The sequence below is a fragment of the Hipposideros armiger genome, unplaced genomic scaffold (genome assembly GCF_001890085.2).
Source record: "Hipposideros armiger isolate ML-2016 unplaced genomic scaffold, ASM189008v1 scaffold_347, whole genome shotgun sequence".
Lineage (NCBI taxonomy): Eukaryota > Metazoa > Chordata > Mammalia > Chiroptera > Hipposideridae > Hipposideros > Hipposideros armiger.
The window spans coordinates 1,287,739-1,308,354 of record NW_017731697.1 but is presented as its reverse complement, the minus strand read 5'-3'; the positions used below and the strand labels follow the sequence as shown (position 1 = coordinate 1,308,354).

Below are 20,616 nucleotides of genomic sequence, written 5' to 3'. Positions count from 1 at the left end.
GTAGGGGAAGCTGGAAGCCCGCCCCGCCTCCTGTGGGCGGGGCCTATACGTGCACGCACCGCCTCCGCGCCAGAGCCGCGGCGCGGGAGCCGCCCTGCGGGCCCCCTGTGCTAGTTGTCTCCTCCCTGCCGCCGGCTCAGCCGTTCCCTCAGGGTCTCCCGGGCCGCCTCATCGTCGACCCCTTTCCTCACTTCCCTCAGGGCACCCGGGACCCCAAGAGGCCGACCGCACACTTCAACATCTAGGTCTGGACTCCGGCCTCTGTGCCTGGGGAAATGGACCCACAGAGGTCCCGCCCCAGACCCCTTCCAGGCCTGGGCCTGGACGGTGACTCAGCAGAACGGTTCCATGCCGCCGGGTATGCCCAACATAGGAGGGAGGGGGACAACAGAGACCCGAAGCCAGAAGGCTCCTGGGCTCCTGGGCAGGTCAGAACAAACTGGCCGTCGAGGTGCTGTCTCTACCCTGCCACTCGTAGCCCCCCATTCACTCAGCTTCACAGGTTGCAGCCCACTCTACGCCTCAGCATTCTCCATGACAGCCCCTTATTGGTTTGAGGAACAGACCCCCACCTCAAGCCCAAGCACCAGAGGAGCTCCCGGTTTAATAGGGGGTAGGTCTTAGAGGTGCTGGAAGTGCACAGAAACTCCCACCCCCACCAGGATGGAGGACCAATTAAGGCTTCCTGGAGCCTCAGCTGTCACCAAATGTTCACTGCAGCCCACGAGACTGCCCATGGGTGCCTGGACACCCACCTGCCAGCACAGGGTTCATTTCAGCAGGTGGTGCCCAAGGCCCTGTAGGGGTCTCAGGCCTGTTGGCCTCATGGGCAGCCCAGGGTTCAAACCAAGAGCCTTCCAGCTAGGAACCAAGAAACGTGCTTTGTGTGACAAAAGTGACCTGTTCGCAAGGCTTGGAGGAAGGTAGTGGAAGAAGGTGAACAGGTATGTCACCCTATGAATCCTTCCAGTTGGGGTCCTGTGACTAGGAGCTCAGACCTGCTGAGTCAAAGTCATATCCTTTCATGGTGGGGTTGGTGGGAGCAGGTAACCTCAAGGGATGGGAAACAGACACCCCCAGAGGTTGGGTGGGTTTGATTAGTCAGGTGCAAAGGTGATTTGTCTGTGGGAACACAGCAGGGACCTGTCCACAGATGTGGCTGGTGTTCCAGAGGGCTCCAGAGTGGGCAAGGCTGTGCACCCCTACACAGAGAAGCTCTGCAGAGAGGATGGTCCCCTCTCAGGCTCTCCCTGCACCCCCGCTCTGTGAGCCTGAAAAATGACCCTCTGCCCATCGTCATGCACACAGGGTCAGGGGACAGAGAAGGGGCAGTGCAGCCCACAGGTGTCCGAGGGTGTGAGCAGCCTAGAAGCCTCACAACCCGCGCCCACTGGACCAAGAGCCAGGCTTCCCGCCCCCATAGCTACACTGTCCCTCGCTAAGTGGGGTGGGGGTACACAAGGAAAGCCCTGTGGCTCTGGGGAACCCGGATCCCAGGTTCAGGAAAGCCTTAAGGCGCAGGCCCTGTCCAAACAAGTGGCGGAAATGGAAGCCATTGGCAGGACTTCCTGGCTTTCTCTGAGACTGTGGTGGGTTTGCAGGGAGGTATGGAGAATTCAGGGAGAAACCGGGTGGCAGGAAATGGCTCCTGGGAAACAGGCCTGGAGACCCCCGCCCCTGGGGAGCCCCAGCTGCCGCCTTCCCAGCATGCCTGGCTGCAAAGCATAGGCCCTCCCCCTGCCCTTCCCCAAGGCCAGGAAGGTAAACACTGTTGCTGCAGGGGAATCCCCTGGCGGGGCCCTCTCCGCCAGCCTCTGCGTGGTCAGGTGGTCTGGATAGAAGGCAGTGAGTCAGCATCCCATGACCAGCCGTCATAACAGGGGAATCCCCGGCCCCATGCTACCAATCTTGATGACATTTTACCAGGCAGCCAGGCAGCAGGGGTGGAGAGCAGCTGAGTGGGACTCCCAGGGAAACTGGAGCCAAAAGAGCCCTCAGAGACCAGAGTGGGGACAGGGGGGCAGATCGAACTGGGCAGACCCTGTCCCCACGGAGATACCCTTCTGTCCTTCCCCTCTCCCTGGGCACAACCTCCCCTGTGCCCACTGGCCCCCTCCCCATCTTCCAGGCATGGCATTCACATTCCGTGAGTGGGGGAAGCTTGATGCCTGAATCAGACCAACTATCTACCACCCTGCCATCTTTGGGCAAATGACCAGCTTCAGTTTCCTCATCTTTGAATGGGGCTGAAGTGGGGTGATTTCATTGCCCCCTCCCAAGTGATGGCCCCTAGGTGTGCTAGTTGTTCGGCTGCCTTTAGGGGGTATCAGCTTGCGGGGTGGGGAATGTCAAGAAAGAGACTACAGCCAGTGGTGGAGGTGAAAGACTGGGAAGCAGGAAGAGACCTGAGCAGAGAGCTTCTGGGGGACTCTGGAAGCAGGGGTGGCAGAAGGTCTTCTGATATGGTTTATTCCTGTCTGGTGCGCTATAACCACCTCCTCAGTTCCCCCTTCCTCCCTCCCCAAAATAATCCCATCCCTTGACAATGGTTTTCTGAAGTTCATGTATTTTCTTTGGGGTGTGGAGCCAAGCCTAGCTATGGGTGCTGGGCCAGCCAGAAACACAGCTACCCTTGAGATTGAGGATCACAAGGGATCAAAGTCCTCCAGACCTAGGCCCAAGGGGGGTGGGGGGAGACAGGGTCATGGGGAGGGGGTGGTGGCCTCCAGGCCACACTGCCCTGGGACCCAGCTGCCGCTTCTTTCCACTCCCTCACACCAGAGGGACACACTCCCTGCCTTCAGGTCCTAATTGCCTACTCATTCCACCTGGTGACTTTCTCCTGGCTCCTCCCCCTGCCTCACATAACAATCTCCCATCCTAAATGTCTGTGGGGCTTTCCCTGGCCACCCCCTCAGGAAAACCCCCAGACTCTGGACATCACCTCATTTTAGCCCTTCCTGCAAAAGCCTACAGCCTAGCCAAGGGGTGTTGGGAGCTATGTGTGTATGTGTGTGTGTGTGGGGGGGGGTGTCTTGAAGAAAAGGGGTTCAAACCGTCTAGGAAATGAAGCCACTAAGAAACATGGATGGAGAGTTAGGTAATGCCAAGTTGTCAGGGTCATGAGAGCACCAGGGCCTCCTGCACAGCTGCTGGAGGGTGGGAGCAGCCATCTAGGCTTGGTTGCTGGCACTTGATAGGAGAGTGGATGCCTGCCCCCTCCGGGGCATTGAGGGGGCGGCCACCCCTTGGTGATCAACACACCGTGTTCACTGGGCAGTGGAGGTGGCTCTCCCCAGTGCTGATGGGGGTAAGGTAGGCCGACCGAGGCCTAACGCGGGGCCAGGTCTGTAAATAGGAATCAGAAAGCCCTGGACCCAAGAGTCACAGAAACACAACGCCGGACGGGCGGAGCTAAGGACCCAGTCCAGCGCGCCTGGACTAGAAAAAAACATGCGGCCCAGGGCGGAAGCGGCTGGGGCTCAGGCCAGGGATGGGGTGGGGAGGGGGGCTGGAAGGGGTCCGCCGCTAGCTTGGAGGGTGGCTGACCCGACCCCGTCCCCACCTCTCTGGAGCCGCGTCGCCCGTCCAGCCCCTTCTTCACCAGCGCGTCCTTAGACTCCTGGCGCTGTACTGGGTCCTGGCCCTACTAAGAACCCGCAGGGGCTCCGGTTTCCCGCAGCTAGCGAAAGAGAGCGCGTTGCTCTGCGCGTCCGATCCGCTGGTCGGAATTGGGGTGGTCAGGCCGCCCGCCCACAGGTCCCCTAAGGCTGTTCATTAAGTGAGACACCCCGGCCCAGGGGAAAGGAAACTCGGACAAGGGTCACAACTGGTATCCGATGGTCCCGCCCCTTCCTTGATCGAGACCTACCCCGGGCGGGCTCTGCTGGGGGCCCCCAAAGCAGAGGGCCGGCCTGACAGCGGAAGGTTCTGGAAGGATAAAAGGAAGAGCCACAAGGTATGAGGGAGGGGGGATATGAAGGGACCAGGCGGTGGCCCCGGATGGATCCAGGCAGACTGAATGACAGCCGATTAAGGCAGAGAGGGAAGAGGAATCGCGGAAGATGGGTGCGGGTGCTCCTAGCCCGGCTGGGGCAGCAGAGAGGTTAGCGTGACACTCGCCAAGGAGCGAGGTCCCAGGCCGAGCAGAGCGGGACAGGAGTTTGGGGTCACGTGGAGAGGGCGGCCTCTGCGGGTCGGTCTCGGGGCCCTGTCCCTCCTCCCCCCCACATCCTGTTGAAAACCTCCTGGAAAAGTTGTCTGGCTGTGAGATTTAAGCCTTCTCTTGTCCAGAGTCTCCGCGAACGGCCCCTCACGCCGGAAGCCTGCCCTCCCCTGCTCGGGCTTGGCCTCCCCGCGGGTCTAGGCTCCTCCACGCCCCTGCGCGCCCGCGGACGGTGGGCATCCCCATTGCTCAGCCCATGTCCCCGCGCCTGGCACGTGGGGAACTCAGGCAGCGTCTTCCGGGGGGCTTGGGGGTAGTGCTTGTGTTGGACCTAACTCTTGTCCAACCCTGGCGCTCTAGGGCAGGACGGCGGCGTGGGGTCCTCCTCAGATAAACGCCCCCCTCTCGTGCGGGACAGGCCGAAAAGTTGGCAGGATGGCCGCCACTGCAACCTGGTTAAAAGCACGTCAGGTGGGAAGTTGGCAGCTACTGCGAAGGGTACAGACCTTCCCTGGGCTGTAGGGACCCACTCCACCACCCTCAGGCTCTGTTGTTCCCCTAGACAAGAGTTCTGGTGAAGGAAGGGGCTAAGGCCCCCCTCTCTCCTGCTCCCAAATTTTACATGCGTTCCTCATTCCCATCGCCCAGCTCAATTTCCATCCCTTTTCTGGATGGAAATTTTCCTTTGGGGATTCATTACTCCCCTTCCATTGGGGAGTGGGAGCGGTAGGCACCTGACCCAGGTTTGGCCAACCAGAGCCCTGTAGCCCCTGGGTCAGGGATGGACATGTAACCCAAGCTGGCAGATGAAATGCCCACTGAGGCTACCTGGAAGCAGGAATCTGTCTGCCTGTGAGCTGGGCCCACACTGAGCAGATCAAAGCCTGATCTCAGCATCTGAGAGTCTGGGTCCCCACAGGCCTGATGCTGGATTATGAGATGGCTTAAACCAGTTGATTTTGGTCTTGTTCAGTTGTATCCAGGAGTACTGAACCACCACTCCCCAAAACCCATGCCTTCCCCTGGCTTCCCTATGGCTGTGATGGACACCACAGTGCGGGCCAGAAACTTGGGGGTCAGCTGTGACCATGCCATGCCCTCAAACCAGCAGTGTCCTTGTTGATGTTATTAATACATCCCAATAGTAACAGTAATGACATTCACGTAGTGCTTCTCTTATGCCAGGAAGCATTCTGAATGTTTTATATATATTAACTCACCTGCTCCCTTGAGGTGAAACCATGTGATTAGTTCTGGCCAAGGACCTGAGACAGAAGAGCCATGTATCACTTAGAAGCCAGAGCATTTATTTATTTGCCAACGCCAGAGCTTCTAGAGCTCTTTTCCTTTGCCAGGGAAACCTTCAATGTTCAAGTGGTTATTCCTGTAGCCCAGGAGGGATTACCATTAGCAGAGGACCCAGGATACCTTGATATACAGCTTTGAGAAATATACCTTTATTAAATCATAAAAATGTGGGGTTATTACAGCAGCATAATCAAGCCTATTCTAACTGATAATTATTCCCCATTTTACTCCCCAGGGAAAATGGGCCCAGAAATGATTAAGTAATTTGCCCAAGGTCACAAAGTGGTGGAGCCAGAATTATGAACCCAGGCAGGCTGCCTCTCTAGTCCACGCTCTTGGCCTTAATGATATACAGCCTCCTAAAGATTGTCCTGACCCATCTATTTCTTTTCATCTCTAATCCCCCAGCCCCCATTCCAGACCAACCATCTCTCCTAGGTGCCTATGTGGGGGCAGACAAACTTCCCCCTCTTAGGTTCAGTAGTTGTTGGGGTTTGTAAATTACATTGACAAAAGACAGATTAGCAAGAACAAAGACAGATTTTTATTCGAATACAGGCAGTTAGAATTTGGGGGCTTATATACCAACGTCATAGGGGAAGCAGAGGGGGAGAAATGTACTTACACAGAAAACAATTGACTGTTAGGAAAGATAAATGGACCTTTAGGAGAATACATGGCAGGTGTGATTGGTAGTTTTGTGACAATGTCTGATTTTATTATGTGATGAGTCAATCTTTCTTTGGTTGTTCCTGGGGAGGGGATTTAGGACAACTGAGTTGTATTGGGGGGCTCTGCCTTTAGGCAGATACGGGAGTTCAGAAAAAAAGCCTATTCTCAAATGCCTTTAGCTCAAAATAATTTTTTTTGTTGATGGATTTACAATCATAGATTTATTTTATTATTATTATTTTTAAAGATTTTATTGGGGAATTGGGGAAGCGGAACAGACAAGTTGCTGTCCTTTTGTTCTTCAGTCTAGTTGTGGAGGACGTCGCTTCACTGGCCCATGTTGGTATTGTGATCATTGTGCTCTTCCCAGCTGAGGCAGATTGGTCAACCGGCTATTGGATGGCAGCTCATACAGGCTGCCAGCTGCTCACACTGGCTGCCGGCCACTCATGGTAGCTCACGGCAGCTCACTGCAGCTGATGCCGACTCACGGCAGCCTAGCTCCAGGTCAAGCTGTTGTTCACCATCTTAGCTGTAGAGGGCGCAGTGTCACTGGCCCATGTGGGATTCGAACCGGTGGCCCTACTGCTCAGACCTCGCGCTCCCAAGCCAACTCTTAACCAACAAGCCACTCGGCCGGCCTTTAGATTTATTTTTAACTGGGCAGGATGGAAGGGGGTGTGAGACTTAAATCCACTCTAGTGGTGGTTCTGGATCAAAATAATTTTCATGCCACTGTGGTGTACAAGTATTCTGGACTCTCTCCCCTACAACAGCCCCTGTCTGGTCTCCCTGCTTTGTCTCTTACTCTCCCCCCAGTCCCTGCTTCACACGTACCCAAGTGATCATTTCAAAATGCAAATCTCTACGGATCCCAGGGCAGCCCCTCTGCCTCTCACTGCTTTGGACAGTCACCAGAGCTCCAAGGGTAGAAAGCCAACTCCCTGGCAAGGTGTACAAGGTCCCGTTACTCTGCCTACCCTGAGTGCCCCTGGTGCCCTCTCTCCCTGAGCTCTACCAAGCTGGCTTGGCATTTGTAGATGCTGAACCTGACCACCTTGCCGAGGCAACGCTCCTCTCCCCTGAGGTCAAACTGCTAACCTCATTTTCCCAGGGAGGCCCTCTGTCCTTCAGGCAGAGTAATTCCCCCAGGGTAAGCTTTCTGAGACCCATAGACCTTACTTTCCGGCACTGTGGGTAGGACTCTGGTGTGGCAGGGACCGTGTCAGCACACGTGTCTGTGTTGCTGGTGACTCAGTCATGTTTGGCACATGGTGGACAGTCAAAACGTCTGTTTTGAATGAGCATGGGGATGAGGCATCCAAGGAAAGAAGGGCCAGCAGAGGGATGAGGTGAGGCTCAGGGCAGGACTTCAAACTCTCACTGTGCCAGAGACACGCTCAAGCATCTGGAGAAGATGGAGGACCACTGTTTAAAACCATGTTCTGAAATGCATAAAATAAAGTACATTGCATTACAAAAGCACTACTAGTATTTAATAAAGTGAAGTTCCAAAATATAAAAACACACACAAATTTGTGATATAGAAGTACTTGTGATTCTTTGTTAACTCATTAAAGTATAAGATATAGAGGCAGAACTAATAAGTACCAGAAACACTAGGTAGCAATTGGTTTGTAATGGCTGTTTTGAGGTGTCTGCGGCACCTGCAGTGAGGATGAAAACCCTGTGATTTCTGGGTGACAGCTACATGTACTGTGAATTCTGCTGGGCTTTGTTGTCTCCATTCAGAACTCAAGGAAATACCAAGTTTCAGTTAGAGGTTAGTGAAAATAAAGATGGATTCCCCCACCCCCATCTCAGCTCCTGGACCTCCCCAACTCTGGATCCCTGGACCACATGTTAAGAACCCCCGTGAAGATGGCTGGAAGGACCGACCACCTCCAAGGGCTGTCCCAGAAAGTCTCCAGAAGGCAGTTTGGGCTGAGGGCTGGCATGGAATCTCAACACAAAAGGGCATTTTCACTCTGTGGGAAGCAAGAACAAAGAAGGAAGGCCCGCAGCCTGGGGTCTAGAGAGAAAGCAGGACTTTCCGTGCCCAGTTGGCTCCACCCTCCCTCCTGGGTCAAGGCCAGCATCACTGTCCCCAGCACAAGAAGCTGAGCCCTTGAATTGGGGGCTGCCCCACCCTGGGCTGCAAGGTGACAGGCAGACCTCACCCGCCTAGAAGTACCCAGAGGGAGTTGGGTTGCAGGCAGGCCCCGAGGAATTCATTACTGTGAGGGCACAGTGAGCAGTGGAAAACTGGCCAGGAGCCAGGTGACTGCTGCCCTGTTTCCAAGGATGAAGTTGGGTATGCAGGGAAGGGGCTACAGGGAGGGACAGGCTAAAACACAGGGACAGCAGGGCCAAATGAATGCAAGCAGTGGGGCCTTCTCTCACTTCTGCAGGCCCCCGGGGACATGGCCCCTTAGATTTCTGCTCTCGACCACTCCCTTTCCAGCACCCTTGTGGTGGTAACACCCACCCAGCTTTCCTTTGGGATGTCCCTTCTCGCCCTCAGTGTACAATCCTGGCAGGTCAGACCTGGTGCCGACCCATCCTCACAAGTAGCAGGTGTGTGCCCTTAAGTGGGTGTGTGGCCCAGAGGACTCCCTCCTGGGATTCTGATGGGGCAGTAGGGATCTGGAAAGACTTGCCCTTAATCTCCACTGCCTTGGATCCCTGTGGCACCCTCCAGCCTACTCACCCTAGCCCCTCCCCCACTCTCCTTCACTGCACACCTCACACTTCCCAAAGTCAATCACCACCTTTCCCCGCCACCCTGGCCTTGGACAGTCCCGTTTTTTGATAGAGGCCCTGCACTTTCCATGTGTCAGGGCAGAATTTCATCCCACTCCTGCCCCAAAGCCAGAGGGGGGAGTAGGAGGAGACTCAGGGGAGTTTCTCAAGCTTTAGTCACTGACAGGCCTTCTCCTTAATTTTTACTGGCTTAATAATTTTCCTTAAATCAACTCATTTTTAAACTTAAATACACATTTAGAAAAAAAATCACACCTTTTGTATCAAAGCCCAAATAAAAACCCGTTATCTCATGCCACAAATAGAAGATGCCTGGGAAAACAAAGGAACACAAAACAAAGCAGTTTTCTCTGGGAGGCTCTGACAAGGCCGGTCTCAGTTCATAAAGTTCATTAGCAAGTTGAAAGCAGTACCGCTGCGTCAGCACTGGAATCAGGCCTGCAGGAATACTGAGGCCAGTCATTTACTCAGATCCCAGAATCAACTCCCACCTCAGCCACAGGCCCTGCCTCACCTGCTCCTGGCAGAAATATCTCTGCAGAGGCAAATTCCCAGGCCCTGCCATGCTCCCTAGTTCCCATACTGCCCCAGATGTGGGCCTGGGCTGAAAGAGGAAGACAAATGCCCAGCATGTCCCAGTCTGAACCCACCCCCGAAAGGCCTCTCCTACCAAGGCCCCAAGGGTCTTTGCAGCCAATAATGGGAACCAGAACTACTAGGAATGGTGCTGAGGCCCCCAATGTCTGCCCAGAACATGTATTGGGTGAATCCCTTTGTGGTCCATCCCCTTCCTGGTTCCACAGATGGCTGGGGAAAGCCTGAAATTGGTACAAGAATGAAGGTGTAAGCATCCTGCAGTGAAGGGAGAGGGGGCGATGGACCGCTGGGCCCTGACCCACATCATCCCACGGATGCGCCCACCTCCTGCCCCACCCGCGCCCGGCACCTGAGAGGCCATCCCAGCTCTGGGCTGATTACTGTGCCCTAAACCCACAAACATCCGCACCTTTGCTGATGAAAACTGCCCCCTGTCACTATTTTACGAAGCAGGAGCGCCTTAGGTCCCTACCACGCCTTTATTCGGCCACTACAGAAAAGTCCTGGGAGGGGAGGTGGCCGTGCGCGTTGGTGCAGACAGGGCCACTCCACCGAATCCCTTGGCTGGAGGCAGCGCTAGCTCCATGCATACCTTCCCGCTTCCACCGCCTAGACCCCCTCAGACCCGAGGGAAGAGCCAGGGGTGGCGGGGTGGGGGGGTGTCCCGAGTAAACGGGAGTGGGGTCCAGATCTGGGGGGAGTTCATAATGGAGATGTGACCGAGAAGGGATTGGGGGGCAAGGGCGCGCCGCCTGCACAGCAGCCTACTCGCACTCGTGAAGACCCCCGCCTCGACCTACCTGAGGCCGGACCCAGGGCGGCCCGCAGCCCCGAACACGGAAGCCCACGCAGGGGCCCCTCTCCGGAGACGCAAGCTGGTCCCCGCCCCGCCTCCTCGTGCTGCTGGCTGCAGCCGCGGGTGCTGCGGCCCCTTTAAATCCGGGCCGCCCCGCCCAGCGTCGCCGACTCCGCGGCGGCCCCGGATCCAGGCCGGGCCGCGGCTCTCGCCGCCCAGCCCAGTCCAGCCCGGCCTGGCCCAGCCGCGGAGCAAGGCCCAGTGCCCGCGCTCCGCGCCCAGAGCCCCGGAGGAGCCGACCCCAACCCCGCCCGGCCCCGGGCCCCACCTCTCCCTGCCCCGGGGCCGGGGCCCCCGTCGCCCCCTGATCCCGCGCCCCGGCCCGGGCCTCCCGGGCCATGCGGCCTCGGCCCCGCCGGCGCCCGCCGCGCACCCGAGGAGATGAGGCTCCGCAATGGCACCTTCCTGACGCTGCTGCTCCTCTGCCTGTGCGCCTTCCTCTCGCTCTCCTGGTACGCGGCGCTCGGCGGCCAAAAAGGTGAGCCCTCCCCGCCGAGCCCGCGCCCCACAGCCTGTCCCGCACCTGGGTGCATCTGGGCGCCCACGGCCGAGCGGATCCGGGTCCGGGCAGTGGCCGCGGGAGGCGGCCGGAAGCCGATGCGGGCGCCCCTTCCCCGCCCGAAGGCGCGGGAGGACGCCCCTCCCATCCTCGCCCCCACTTGTTTGCTGCTGGAATAACGAAATTCTCATCTGCCTGGGCTGGGCCACCTGGCCCTGCTGTCGCCAGGTCCCCCATGCAGCTCTGGGACCCGCCTCCATGAGTTCAGTTATGCCTATGCTGGGGGTGGTCGCTCCCACTGGCCAGCTGGGACCTCGGAGTTCTCAGAGAGGGACAGAGACACAAGGTCACATAGGTGGCTGTGCCAGGTGGTTCCCAAGGCGCCAGCTCCATGCACCTGGGCAGGAGCAGGTACTGTGTTCCTGAGACAGGTGTGAGGGGGCAGCCAGACATCCAGGCAGTGCCCTCCCCCTCACACCACCCCTCCACCCCAGCCCACTGTGGGTGCTGCTCCCTGGGGCTTCCGCAGCCCTCCTCCATGTAATCTGGCCCCAGGACTGCTCCACAGGGCCCGGGGTGCTGAGGCAACCTTCCTGTGGCTGCTGGCCTGGGAGTGCGGGGAGGGCCAGAGCAGCCAGCCCAACCTCAACTATCAGTTAACTCACTTTGTGTGGTCTCATTGGGCCGTCACCCACCACCTGAAGTTTGGTCAAGCTGGCTAGTCCACCACCATGGCCCTCTGCGTCTGGCCAGCACACTTGTGGATGGGGGGTGAGGGGAGGCAGGTCCCAGCACTGGCTGGAGTTGCTTGGTGTTGGTTGGGATGCCTGGGGCTGAGGAGGCCCTTGCAGGCCCTTGTCCACCCAGCCGGCAGCACAGGAGGCACCGGGAAAAGCAACTTCCTTCCTGCCTCCTGGCCTCCCTGCAGAAAGCCTAAGCAGGATCAGGCTGAGGCCAAGTGACCCTCTGCCTCCCTCCCACCTCCTGCTTCCCTGTTTCCCCACACCACACTAAATGAGGCTGGTGGAGGAGCTAGAGCCTTCCCTACCCTCCAAGCCCCAACCACCCCCACCTGACTCCTTCCTGCTCAGCCCAGTCTACTGCAGTTTGGATGGAGGCTAAGGGCCCTGAGGGGATCCCCTAGGGCCTGGTGCCAGGAGGGTATGGCTGTGGCACAGTCTGTAGGTAGGATGTGTCACCCTGGGAATGGCATTTAGGACCCCTTGGAGAGTGACTACATAAGCAGACTGGCATGAAGGCCCAGGTGGGGCCGTATCTGATGGGCTGGGGCCCATTTGTCCAATTGTGGGAATGATGAGCCCCTGCACGCTGTCCTTGGCCAAGCCGCACTTCCTGTGTGCCTCCTGCATCACCCACAGGCCCTCAGCCTGATGTCAGGAACTGCAGCACAAGCCCCACCAGGACACCTTCTCTGGAGGCCTGGCTGGCCACAGGGAACCGGTGTCACTGTGTGTGTGTGTGTGTGTGTGTGTGTGTCGAGGGGAGGGGTGGGGTGATTTCAGTAACCTAATTTAGGGCCCACTCTCCCTGAGGGAGGGCTTCAAGGAGGCTGGTATCCAAGGGCCTGGGAGCAGAAGAGTACCCCCAGCCAAAGAATTGTGGGGCTCAGATGTAGGGATCCTCACCACTGGGGCACAGAAGCCCAGGAGTCTGTGAGGTGTGGTGAGGGTGTAACTTGGGCCTGCCTTGTCAAGGGCTGTCACTGTTTCTGGGGGCCCAGTAGGGCCAGGTCTTTGGAGGCCTCAAGAGAAGCCTGTGAGCTCTTCTCATTCTTACATGTAGACAGCCGTATTAAGCCGGTGGGAAAGCCAGACTAAGTCAGGCTGAGGCCAGACTGGACCTTGGCTTCCAATTTGCAGCGAGTGGGGAGCTCAGAATAGGATTGGCCCAGGCACCGGTACTTAGGGGTAGAGTAGAGGAACCCAGATCTGCAGGAAGGGAGGAGGTGGGCAGGGGCCCAGAAAGGAAGGAGGGAGCAGAAGCAGGTGGCATCCTGGAAGCCCGGGGCCAGGAAGGACATGTAGGCCTTGGCAAGATGGGCCCTGGATATGAGTTTCACATCCAGTCTTGACCACATTTGTGCAACAGCTCTGCTAGCGCTCAGACTGTAGCTCTCAGCCAATTGTCTGCTAAAGGCCCGTCCCCAGGGAGGACAGCTGACCCTCCAGGGGGCTGGCTTCAGCCACATGGCCCTCCCTAGTGTCCCAACAGCCTGGACATCAGCAATGATGAACATCCTCCTTGACCACTGGGAGGGCGGGTACAAGTCCTGGAGGGAAGGAGAGCACCTGCCCCCTGTCCATGCCCCCACCCCACCTGCCTGTTAACAGCATACCTTCCCTGAGCCTGGCTCCCTCTTGTTCCCTCTGAGCCTGTTTTCCCTTCCGTAATTACAGGGCATGAGGTCTATTTCTTCGACCAAGAAGGGACCAGGGGGAAGACTGTGATCCGTGGGCCTCACGTGTCTGGATTACTTAGCCTTCAGGTGTGGGGAAGGGTTGGAAAGCCTCCAATAGTGTGGTCACAGCTGCAGTCCTTCCCTGGGGCCAACTGCACCCAGGGCCAGTCACCCAACCCACCTCCTTGGGGTAAAAAGCTATGGATGGAAGCACAAACCAGGTTTCCTCAGCCCCAGCTCCCAGGAACTTCTGCCCTATTCCCCAGAGGCCAGGGGCTCCCAGGCCTTTCCCATCACTTGAGCTGCCTTCCCAGCCCACTCACCACTTCACTCCAACCGCCCAGGCCACGCAGGTTGTGGGGTGCCAGGAGGGCCTTGCAGAGCTTTGGCCTAAGGCTCAGCACATGAGGCAGTCACAGAGCTTGAGGTTCTGGCTTTGACAGGCAAGGACAGAGAGGACCCACAGACGACAAGCCAGGGATGAGGGTCAAGCTGGGGACCTTGCAGGTGGCAAGAAGGGCAGGAGCAAGGGCCTGCCGCTGAAGGACAGGGCCTGCAGTGTTCGGAAATGACAGAGAAGGGTCAGTGTGGGCAGGAGCCAGGCCCAGCAACCCCTGGGGCCCATCATCTCTTGGTAAACAGGAAGCTCAGGACCTAGGCGGAGGGAGGCCCCTGGGAAGGACAGCCAGGGGGAGGGAACGGGCTGCGCCCAGGCCCTGGTGATCAGGGGGATTCAGGGCAGCAGTGCCTGCCACTGCCCAACTGGCCTGTCCACCTGGGGCAGGCTACACTACCTAAAGATCAGAGACAATGTGGGGGGACAATAGGCAGCAGTCAGAGGGGGGATGAGGCCTCACTCTCCCCCACTTCACAGAGGGCCCTACTGCAGGGCGCTGCCTTGGCCAGGACTCAGTGGCTCCACTGCACTGGGGTGGGAGGCAGGGACCAATAGGCAGGTGGGTGGGGACTCAGGCAGGAAGGAGGCCACCTGCCATGTCCAGCTGTTCAGGTGACTCTGAACTCCTTCCTGCTGGGTCTCAGCACCGCACCACCAGCCCCCACCCCCTGAGGGCTGGCCCTGAGCTTTGGGGGTGGCCACTCCCATTCAAGGGGTTGTGTTTCCAGGGTAACTTGGCCTTGGAACCCAGCTCAGTGCTGGAAGATCCAGTAACCTGATTCTCCCCTCCTACCCCGCCCCCCCCATCCCAGGGCTGTCCCCAAGCTCAGAAGCTTAGAGTAGTGGCCTTGACCTTTAACCCCAGGTAGGCTGGGTGTGGGGAGGGAGATAGGGCATCTGGGTGTGGAGTGCTCCAGAATGGGGTATGTCCTGAGGTAACCAAACTTAGCCTTGGCTGTGGCCTCTGGTGCCCACAGCTATGGGGAGTAACACCATCCCAGGATGTTCTGGGGGCTATGACCCCACCAGGGATCACAGAGCAGAAGAGCTGTCTAGGGGTGGGAGAGGAGTTCTGGAAGGCTTCCTGGACTTGGAGACTTTGAAACCAGGCCTTGAAGGCTATGTGGGTGTCAGTATGGCCCAGAGGAGGAAAGGGTTCCCGGCAGAAGAGACCATAGTATGTATGAAGGCATGGCCTTTAGACAGAGACAAGGAGTTGTGCGTGACAGCAAATGAAGAGGGCAAAAGTGAGACCAGAAAGACCTGGAGTGCACAGCCCACCAGGACCTGCTGTAGCAGCCACAGGCCTGGGGATGTTGCTTCTCTCATTCTTGCCCAATGGTCCCTGTCCGACCAGTGGGACCAGATACGGGCACCCCAGGGATCCCTCTCCACTGTTAGGCAGCACCACCTCTGTGCTGCTCCTGGCCCCTGCACCCCAGTGCCCACAGCTGGGGCCTAGCTGGAGGTTCTGACACAAGTCTCCAGAGAAGCAGGCCTCAAGGTATTCAGGGCTGGTCCCCTCGGGTCACTGCCTCACTGAGTGACCCTGGACTAGTTTCTCAACATCATTTGCTCATTTGAGCACTGGGGCTGTCACTGTAGCAGCCACCCCTTTGGGCTGGTGTGAAGCTGAGGTGGTGCCTAGTGCAGGATGAGCAACCAGTGACAACCATGAGGACAGTGACAAATGGGCATCCGGGACACAATGTCACAGATCCTGTGTGCAGGCTCAGTCCTCGGAGGATGGGAGAGGAGTCCAGGGAGGCTGTCCATCCGCAGAGCTGCCTTGGGGATGGGGCTGTCTGTGATCTCCATGAAGTGGGGTGGGGAGCGAAGTGCAGAAGGGGGAGTGGGGAAGGCTGCTCACTAACGAGCTCTTCGAGGAAGGGCTGGGGCCTTGTGCCGTGGATGGAACCTTGGGTGTCCCACCCCCTGGAAGGAGCAGATGATGCAAGGAAAAGCCAGAGAGGGCTCTGGGAATCACTGGATGGAGAGGATTCAGCCTCAAGCTGTTCCAACCCCTGCTTAGGATTGTCCCACCTGGGGCTGGAAATGGTCCTGCAACCCTCCCACTGCAGATGCCTCCTCAAAGGAGAAAATAACTGGGGGTAGGGAGAGAGTACTAGAGAGGGCTAATACCCCCAATGGAGGCTTTTCTCCCCCATATGTGTCACTGTGACTGCAAAGTGATCTTTATGTAACCCCAGAGAGCTCCTATGTGGCAGGCACGAGAACAGATGTAGATGGGCTAGTGCATAGATTGGTACTCACATGTGTGCGCTGACACCCTCAAAGGACTATAGGTCAGTTCTAGGCTGCCTCCTGGTGAGAGTATACGGACCATCCACAGGCGATGTGGTGGACGTGTACCAGCGTGAGTTCCTGGCACTGCGCGACCGGTTGCATGCAGCTGAGCAGGAAAGCCTCAAGCGCTCCAAGGAGCTCAACCTGGTGCTGGATGAGATCAAGAGGGCTGTGTCGGAGAGGCAGGCGCTGCGAGACCGCGATGGCAATCGCACCTGGGGCCGCCTAACCGGTGAGCGCTGGAGTGGGGCGGCAGGGGAGGCGGGGCTGGTACTAGGCTGCACAGTCTGACTTGTCTTTTCTTGACCCACCCAGAGGACCCACGACTAAAGCCGTGGAACGTCTCGCACAAGCACGTGCTGCACCTGCCCACAGTCTTCCACCACCTGCCGCACCTGCTGGCCAAGGAAAGCAGCCTGCAGCCTGCCGTGCGCGTGGGCCAGGGCCGCACTGGAGGTAGGGGTGGGCCGAAAGGGGCGAAGAGGGGCGTTCCCGCTGTGGTGCCTGATTGACCCTCTGCCCCCTGCAGTGTCAGTGGTGATGGGCATTCCCAGCGTGCGGCGTGAGGTGCACTCATACCTGACCGACACCCTGCATTCGCTTATCTCTGAGCTGAGCCCACAAGAGAAGGAGGACTCGGTCATCGTGGTGCTGATCGCCGAGGCGAGTGAGCTGGGGCAAGGGGTCCCGGGCACACTCAGAGGAGGACACATGGCACCAAATAACAAGAAGGAGAAATGAAAAGAGAACAACATTCCAGAGGGAAAAGCTATCAGAAGTTCACTGCCATTCACAAATTTATCAAGATAAAAAGTTAAAAGGAAAGAAACATTTTAGCACCCCCTCATGGAGATGCCAGTTACCTAGTGCTCCCCACTCCATGGCCTAAGGGACCCCGAAGGGCTTTTTCTGAGGCACCTGTGGCCCTCAGGATGGAGGGCTCTCTCCCTCCATGTGTGGGGTCATCTGAAGCCCTAGCCCCTTCTTTCAGGCCATTTGGGGTGGCAGCCGGCTTAGGGAGGGCACTTGGTCTCCCCACAGACTGACCCACAGTACACCTCGGTGGTGACGGAGAACATCAAGGCCTTGTGAGTACGGGCAACCAGACAAAGCTGGTGGAGGGAGGACGCTTTGTGGGGTGTGGGGCAGGCAGGTGCATGCCTCCCCCACAAGATAGTGTCCTCTCTGGGACACAATAGGGGAGGGTGCTTCCCCTGTTGGCTGAAAGGCATTGGATGTATAGAGGTGGCCCAACCCCTCCTGAGCCCCATTGCCTCAGTAGGCTGGGTGTGTTATGGGAGATGTATGCCTGGTGGGCCTTAAGAAAGGAACGGGGTCCGGCTGACTCAGCTCTGCCCACTGCTCCAGGCCCTGGAGGCAGCACACCCACTGGGCCTTCCTGTCCCCAGGTTCCCCACGGAGATCCATTCCGGCCTCCTGGAAGTCATCTCCCCTTCCCCCCACTTCTACCCTGACTTCTCCCGTCTCCGAGAGTCCTTTGGGGACCCCAAGGAGAGAGTCAGGTACTAGCATTGCCCCCTTCCCATACCTCCAGCAACCTTCCCACCTGTTCCAACAGTCCAGTCTGTTGGCTGCAGTGCCTCCATTTCTCCATTAGAGGACCCCTGCTGGGGGGAGGGTTCTAGCCACTCAATACACCTGTGGCAGCCACACTGGAGGTGGAGGGGTCTGAGCTCCTGAGGCCCCTGCCCCTGGCCCACAGGTGGAGGACCAAACAGAACCTCGATTACTGCTTCCTCATGATGTACGCGCAGTCCAAAGGCATCTACTATGTGCAGGTCAGCATCGACACCCTGCTCTCCCCCCCTCCAGCCCCCACCCCGGCTGGGCCTGGGGGTGCCTGTCCTGAGTCCCCGTCCCCTCCTGCCCCCCACTGTGCAGCTGGAGGACGACATAGTGGCCAAGCCCAACTACCTGAGCACCATGAAGAACTTTGCACTGCAGCAGCCCTCAGAGGACTGGATGATCCTGGAGTTCTCCCAGCTGGGTTTCATTGGTGTGCCCCCACCCCCACCCCACAGATCTGAACAGAGCCCCTCAGCCCCACGTTATCAGCCCCCACCCCACAGCGTCATGCTGGGAGCCTTTCCTGGAGTGGCCACTGCAGCTCCACCTCAACTGTTCCCACCCACCCTCTGCATCCCCATCACTTCTGCCCCCTAGTGCCTGCACCTGCAGCCGGCCACAGGGTTTGCTGTAGGCCTCCCATTGGATCCCACAGGGAGTAAGAAGTAGGGCAGGGCGAAGGTGCCCACTCAGCACCCCTTTCCCCCGACTCCTCCCCCAGGGAAAATGTTCAAGTCACTGGACCTGAGCCTGATTGTGGAGTTCATCCTCATGTTCTACCGGGACAAGCCCATCGACTGGCTTCTGGACCATATTCTGTGGGTGAAGGTCTGCAACCCTGAGAAGGACGCGGTGAGCAAGGGCTGCCCAGAGGCGGGCAGGGCAGTGGAGCACACCACCTCCAGCATACCTGTGTCTGCGGGCATCTGGCTGGGAGAGGCCCTGTCCTCAGAGACAGGGCTGTACTCAGGGTGTTTCCCCCTCCACTCCACAGAAGCACTGTGACCGGCAAAAGGCCAACCTTCGGATCCGCTTCAAGCCGTCCCTCTTCCAGCACGTGGGCACTCACTCCTCCCTAGCTGGCAAGATTCAGAAGCTAAAGGTAGGCTGTGCCCCATGTGAACCGGGCTGAGTCCAGGCGGAGTCTGGGCTGGCGCTGGGGGTGGGGGGATGCGGTGAGGGGGACTGGGCAAGTCTACTCTGGCAGCGCTCCAGCACCACTGTCCCTCTGGGACTGTAGGACAAGGACTTTGGGAAGCAGGCGCTGCGGAAGGAGCATGTGAACCCGCCAGCCGAAGTGAGCACAAGCCTCAAGACCTACCAGCACTTCACCCTGGAGAAGGCCTACCTGCGGGAGGATTTCTTCTGGGCCTTCACACCTGCTGCAGGGGACTTCATCCGCTTCCGCTTCTTCCAGCCACTGCGTCTTGAGCGGTCAGTGCCAGAACCCACAGGTCCACCTTGGGGAGGGGTGGGATGGCTACCAGGGTACAGGCCTCGCCACAAATTTCTGTGACCCCCATCAAATTACTCAACCTCACCATGTCTCAGTTTCCTTATCTGAAGAGTGGGGCTCATAACAGTTGCTACCTTGCAAAGACTATGTCAGGCAGTGCCCACAGGAACGCAGTGACATTGCCTATCACCATCGTCCCTATGAAAAGGCCCTGGTTACCTGGCACAGCCCAACAGTTGCCCCTGGTGGTACCCAGCCTCACCCAGCTCCTGGGACCCAGGCCCAGCACTTTGGCTGCTGGGCAGCCTGGGTAGTGCCCCACCCTGCAGCAGCTCATGGGCCTCCCTGGCCGCAGGTTCTTCTTCCGCAGCGGGAACATTGAGCACCCAGAGGATAAGCTCTTCAACACTTCTGTGGAGGTGCTGCCCTTTGATGTGAGTGTGGTAGGGTGTGGGTGCACACTGAGACCAGCCCTACAGCCCCTCACTTCATTCAGCCCCTTAATTTTGCCCTCAGAACCCCCAGTCAGACAAGGAGGCCCTGCAGGAGGGCCACTCAGCCACCCTCAGGTACCCGCGGAGCCCTGATGGCTATCTCCAGATAGGTGAGTAGGGTCAGGCGGGGAGAGGCTGGACTAAGCAGGGAACTTGGGGCAAGCTCTCAGTGATGCCCTCCCCCAGGCTCCTTCTACAAGGGTGTGGCAGAGGGCGAGGTGGACCCTGCCTTCGGACCCCTGGAAGCATTGCGCCTCTCCATCCAGACAGACTCGCCAGTGTGGGTCATTCTGAGTGAGGTGAGGCAGGACAGGGCAGGGCGCAGGGAACAGCAGCTATTCCCAGTAGCTAGATGGGGCCAGCTCTGTAGCCCCTGCTGACCCTGAGACAACTCTTCCAGATTTTCCTGAAAAAGGCCGACTAAGGGAGAGCTTCTGAGGACTGGCCCTGAAGCCCAGGAGGCCTGGGATGTCTTCACTGCAGCCCTGGGAGGGCCAGGCACGACTGACCCAATCTGAAGGGTTGTTCCTGGCACTGCTCAGTGGCCTGGGGTTGCCGCTGGCCCGGAGGCCCCAGGAGCTGGTGCTGCCCGCCCGCCGGGCTGAAGGAGGAGGCAGCGGCCCCCACACTGTGCCTGAGGCCGGCCTGTGCCGCCCGGAACCATTTATTTGCAGCCGGCAGGCTTGAGCCAGGCCGTTTTAGAAGAGCTTTTTCCTGGGCGCCTGCTGTCTCTGGCGCGAACACTGGAATGCATATACTACTTTATGTGCTGTGTTTTTTATTCTTGGATACATTTGATTTTTTCACCTAAGTCCACATATACTTCTATAAGAGCGTGACTTGTAATAAAGGGTTAACGAAATGTGTGCCTCACACTGTGCTCTGAACTCCAGCTAGTGGGGGAAGGCCAGGAGCCAGCTAATGCCACCCTGCACCCAGCTGCCACCTCCCAACAAAGTCATGGAACCAGACTCTCCCTATGCGCAGCTCCGCACTACCTCATGCCCATTTTCCCAGGACCGCCCGGTCTAGGCCTGGGCCACCTCAAAAGATCTCCATACTTGTGGTTGGAGCTGGCATGGAATCCAGGTGCAGG

The 20,616-nt window shown here is 58.2% G+C and overlaps 1 protein-coding gene across 2 annotated transcripts; it reads left to right on the top strand.

Moving 5' to 3' along the window:
• Nucleotides 1-10,611: 10,611 nt before the first annotated feature.
• Nucleotides 10,612-20,382, top strand: MGAT4B (alpha-1,3-mannosyl-glycoprotein 4-beta-N-acetylglucosaminyltransferase B). 2 transcript variants are annotated; one of them, XM_019661427.1, is made up of 15 exons: nt 10,612-10,839; nt 16,030-16,215; nt 16,299-16,439; nt 16,513-16,646; nt 17,025-17,071; nt 17,393-17,506; nt 17,707-17,782; nt 17,886-18,000; nt 18,292-18,422; nt 18,565-18,672; nt 18,811-19,004; nt 19,382-19,460; nt 19,543-19,630; nt 19,707-19,819; nt 19,921-20,382. In XM_019661427.1, exons 1-15 carry the CDS (start codon nt 10,743-10,745, stop codon nt 19,942-19,944), a joined length of 1,647 nt encoding a protein of 548 aa, XP_019516972.1. In that variant the 5' UTR covers nt 10,612-10,742; the 3' UTR covers nt 19,945-20,382. The 2 variants fall into 2 exon arrangements, with proteins under 2 accessions (XP_019516972.1, XP_019516973.1); XM_019661428.1 differs by lacking the exon at nt 19,707-19,819 and having other exon boundaries at nt 10,649-10,839.
• The last annotated feature ends 234 nt before the right edge of the window (nt 20,383-20,616 follow it).

Coding starts and splice junctions, on each gene's coding strand:
- MGAT4B (XM_019661427.1), top strand. CDS start 10,743: ATGAGGCTCCGCAATGGCACCTTCCTGACGCTGCTGCTCCTCTGCCTG. Junction 19,461..19,542: donor TGGAGGTGCTGCCCTTTGAT/GTGAGTGTGGTA, acceptor TTTTGCCCTCAG/AACCCCCAGTCAGACAAGGA. Junction 19,631..19,706: donor TGATGGCTATCTCCAGATAG/GTGAGTAGGGTC, acceptor GCCCTCCCCCAG/GCTCCTTCTACAAGGGTGTG.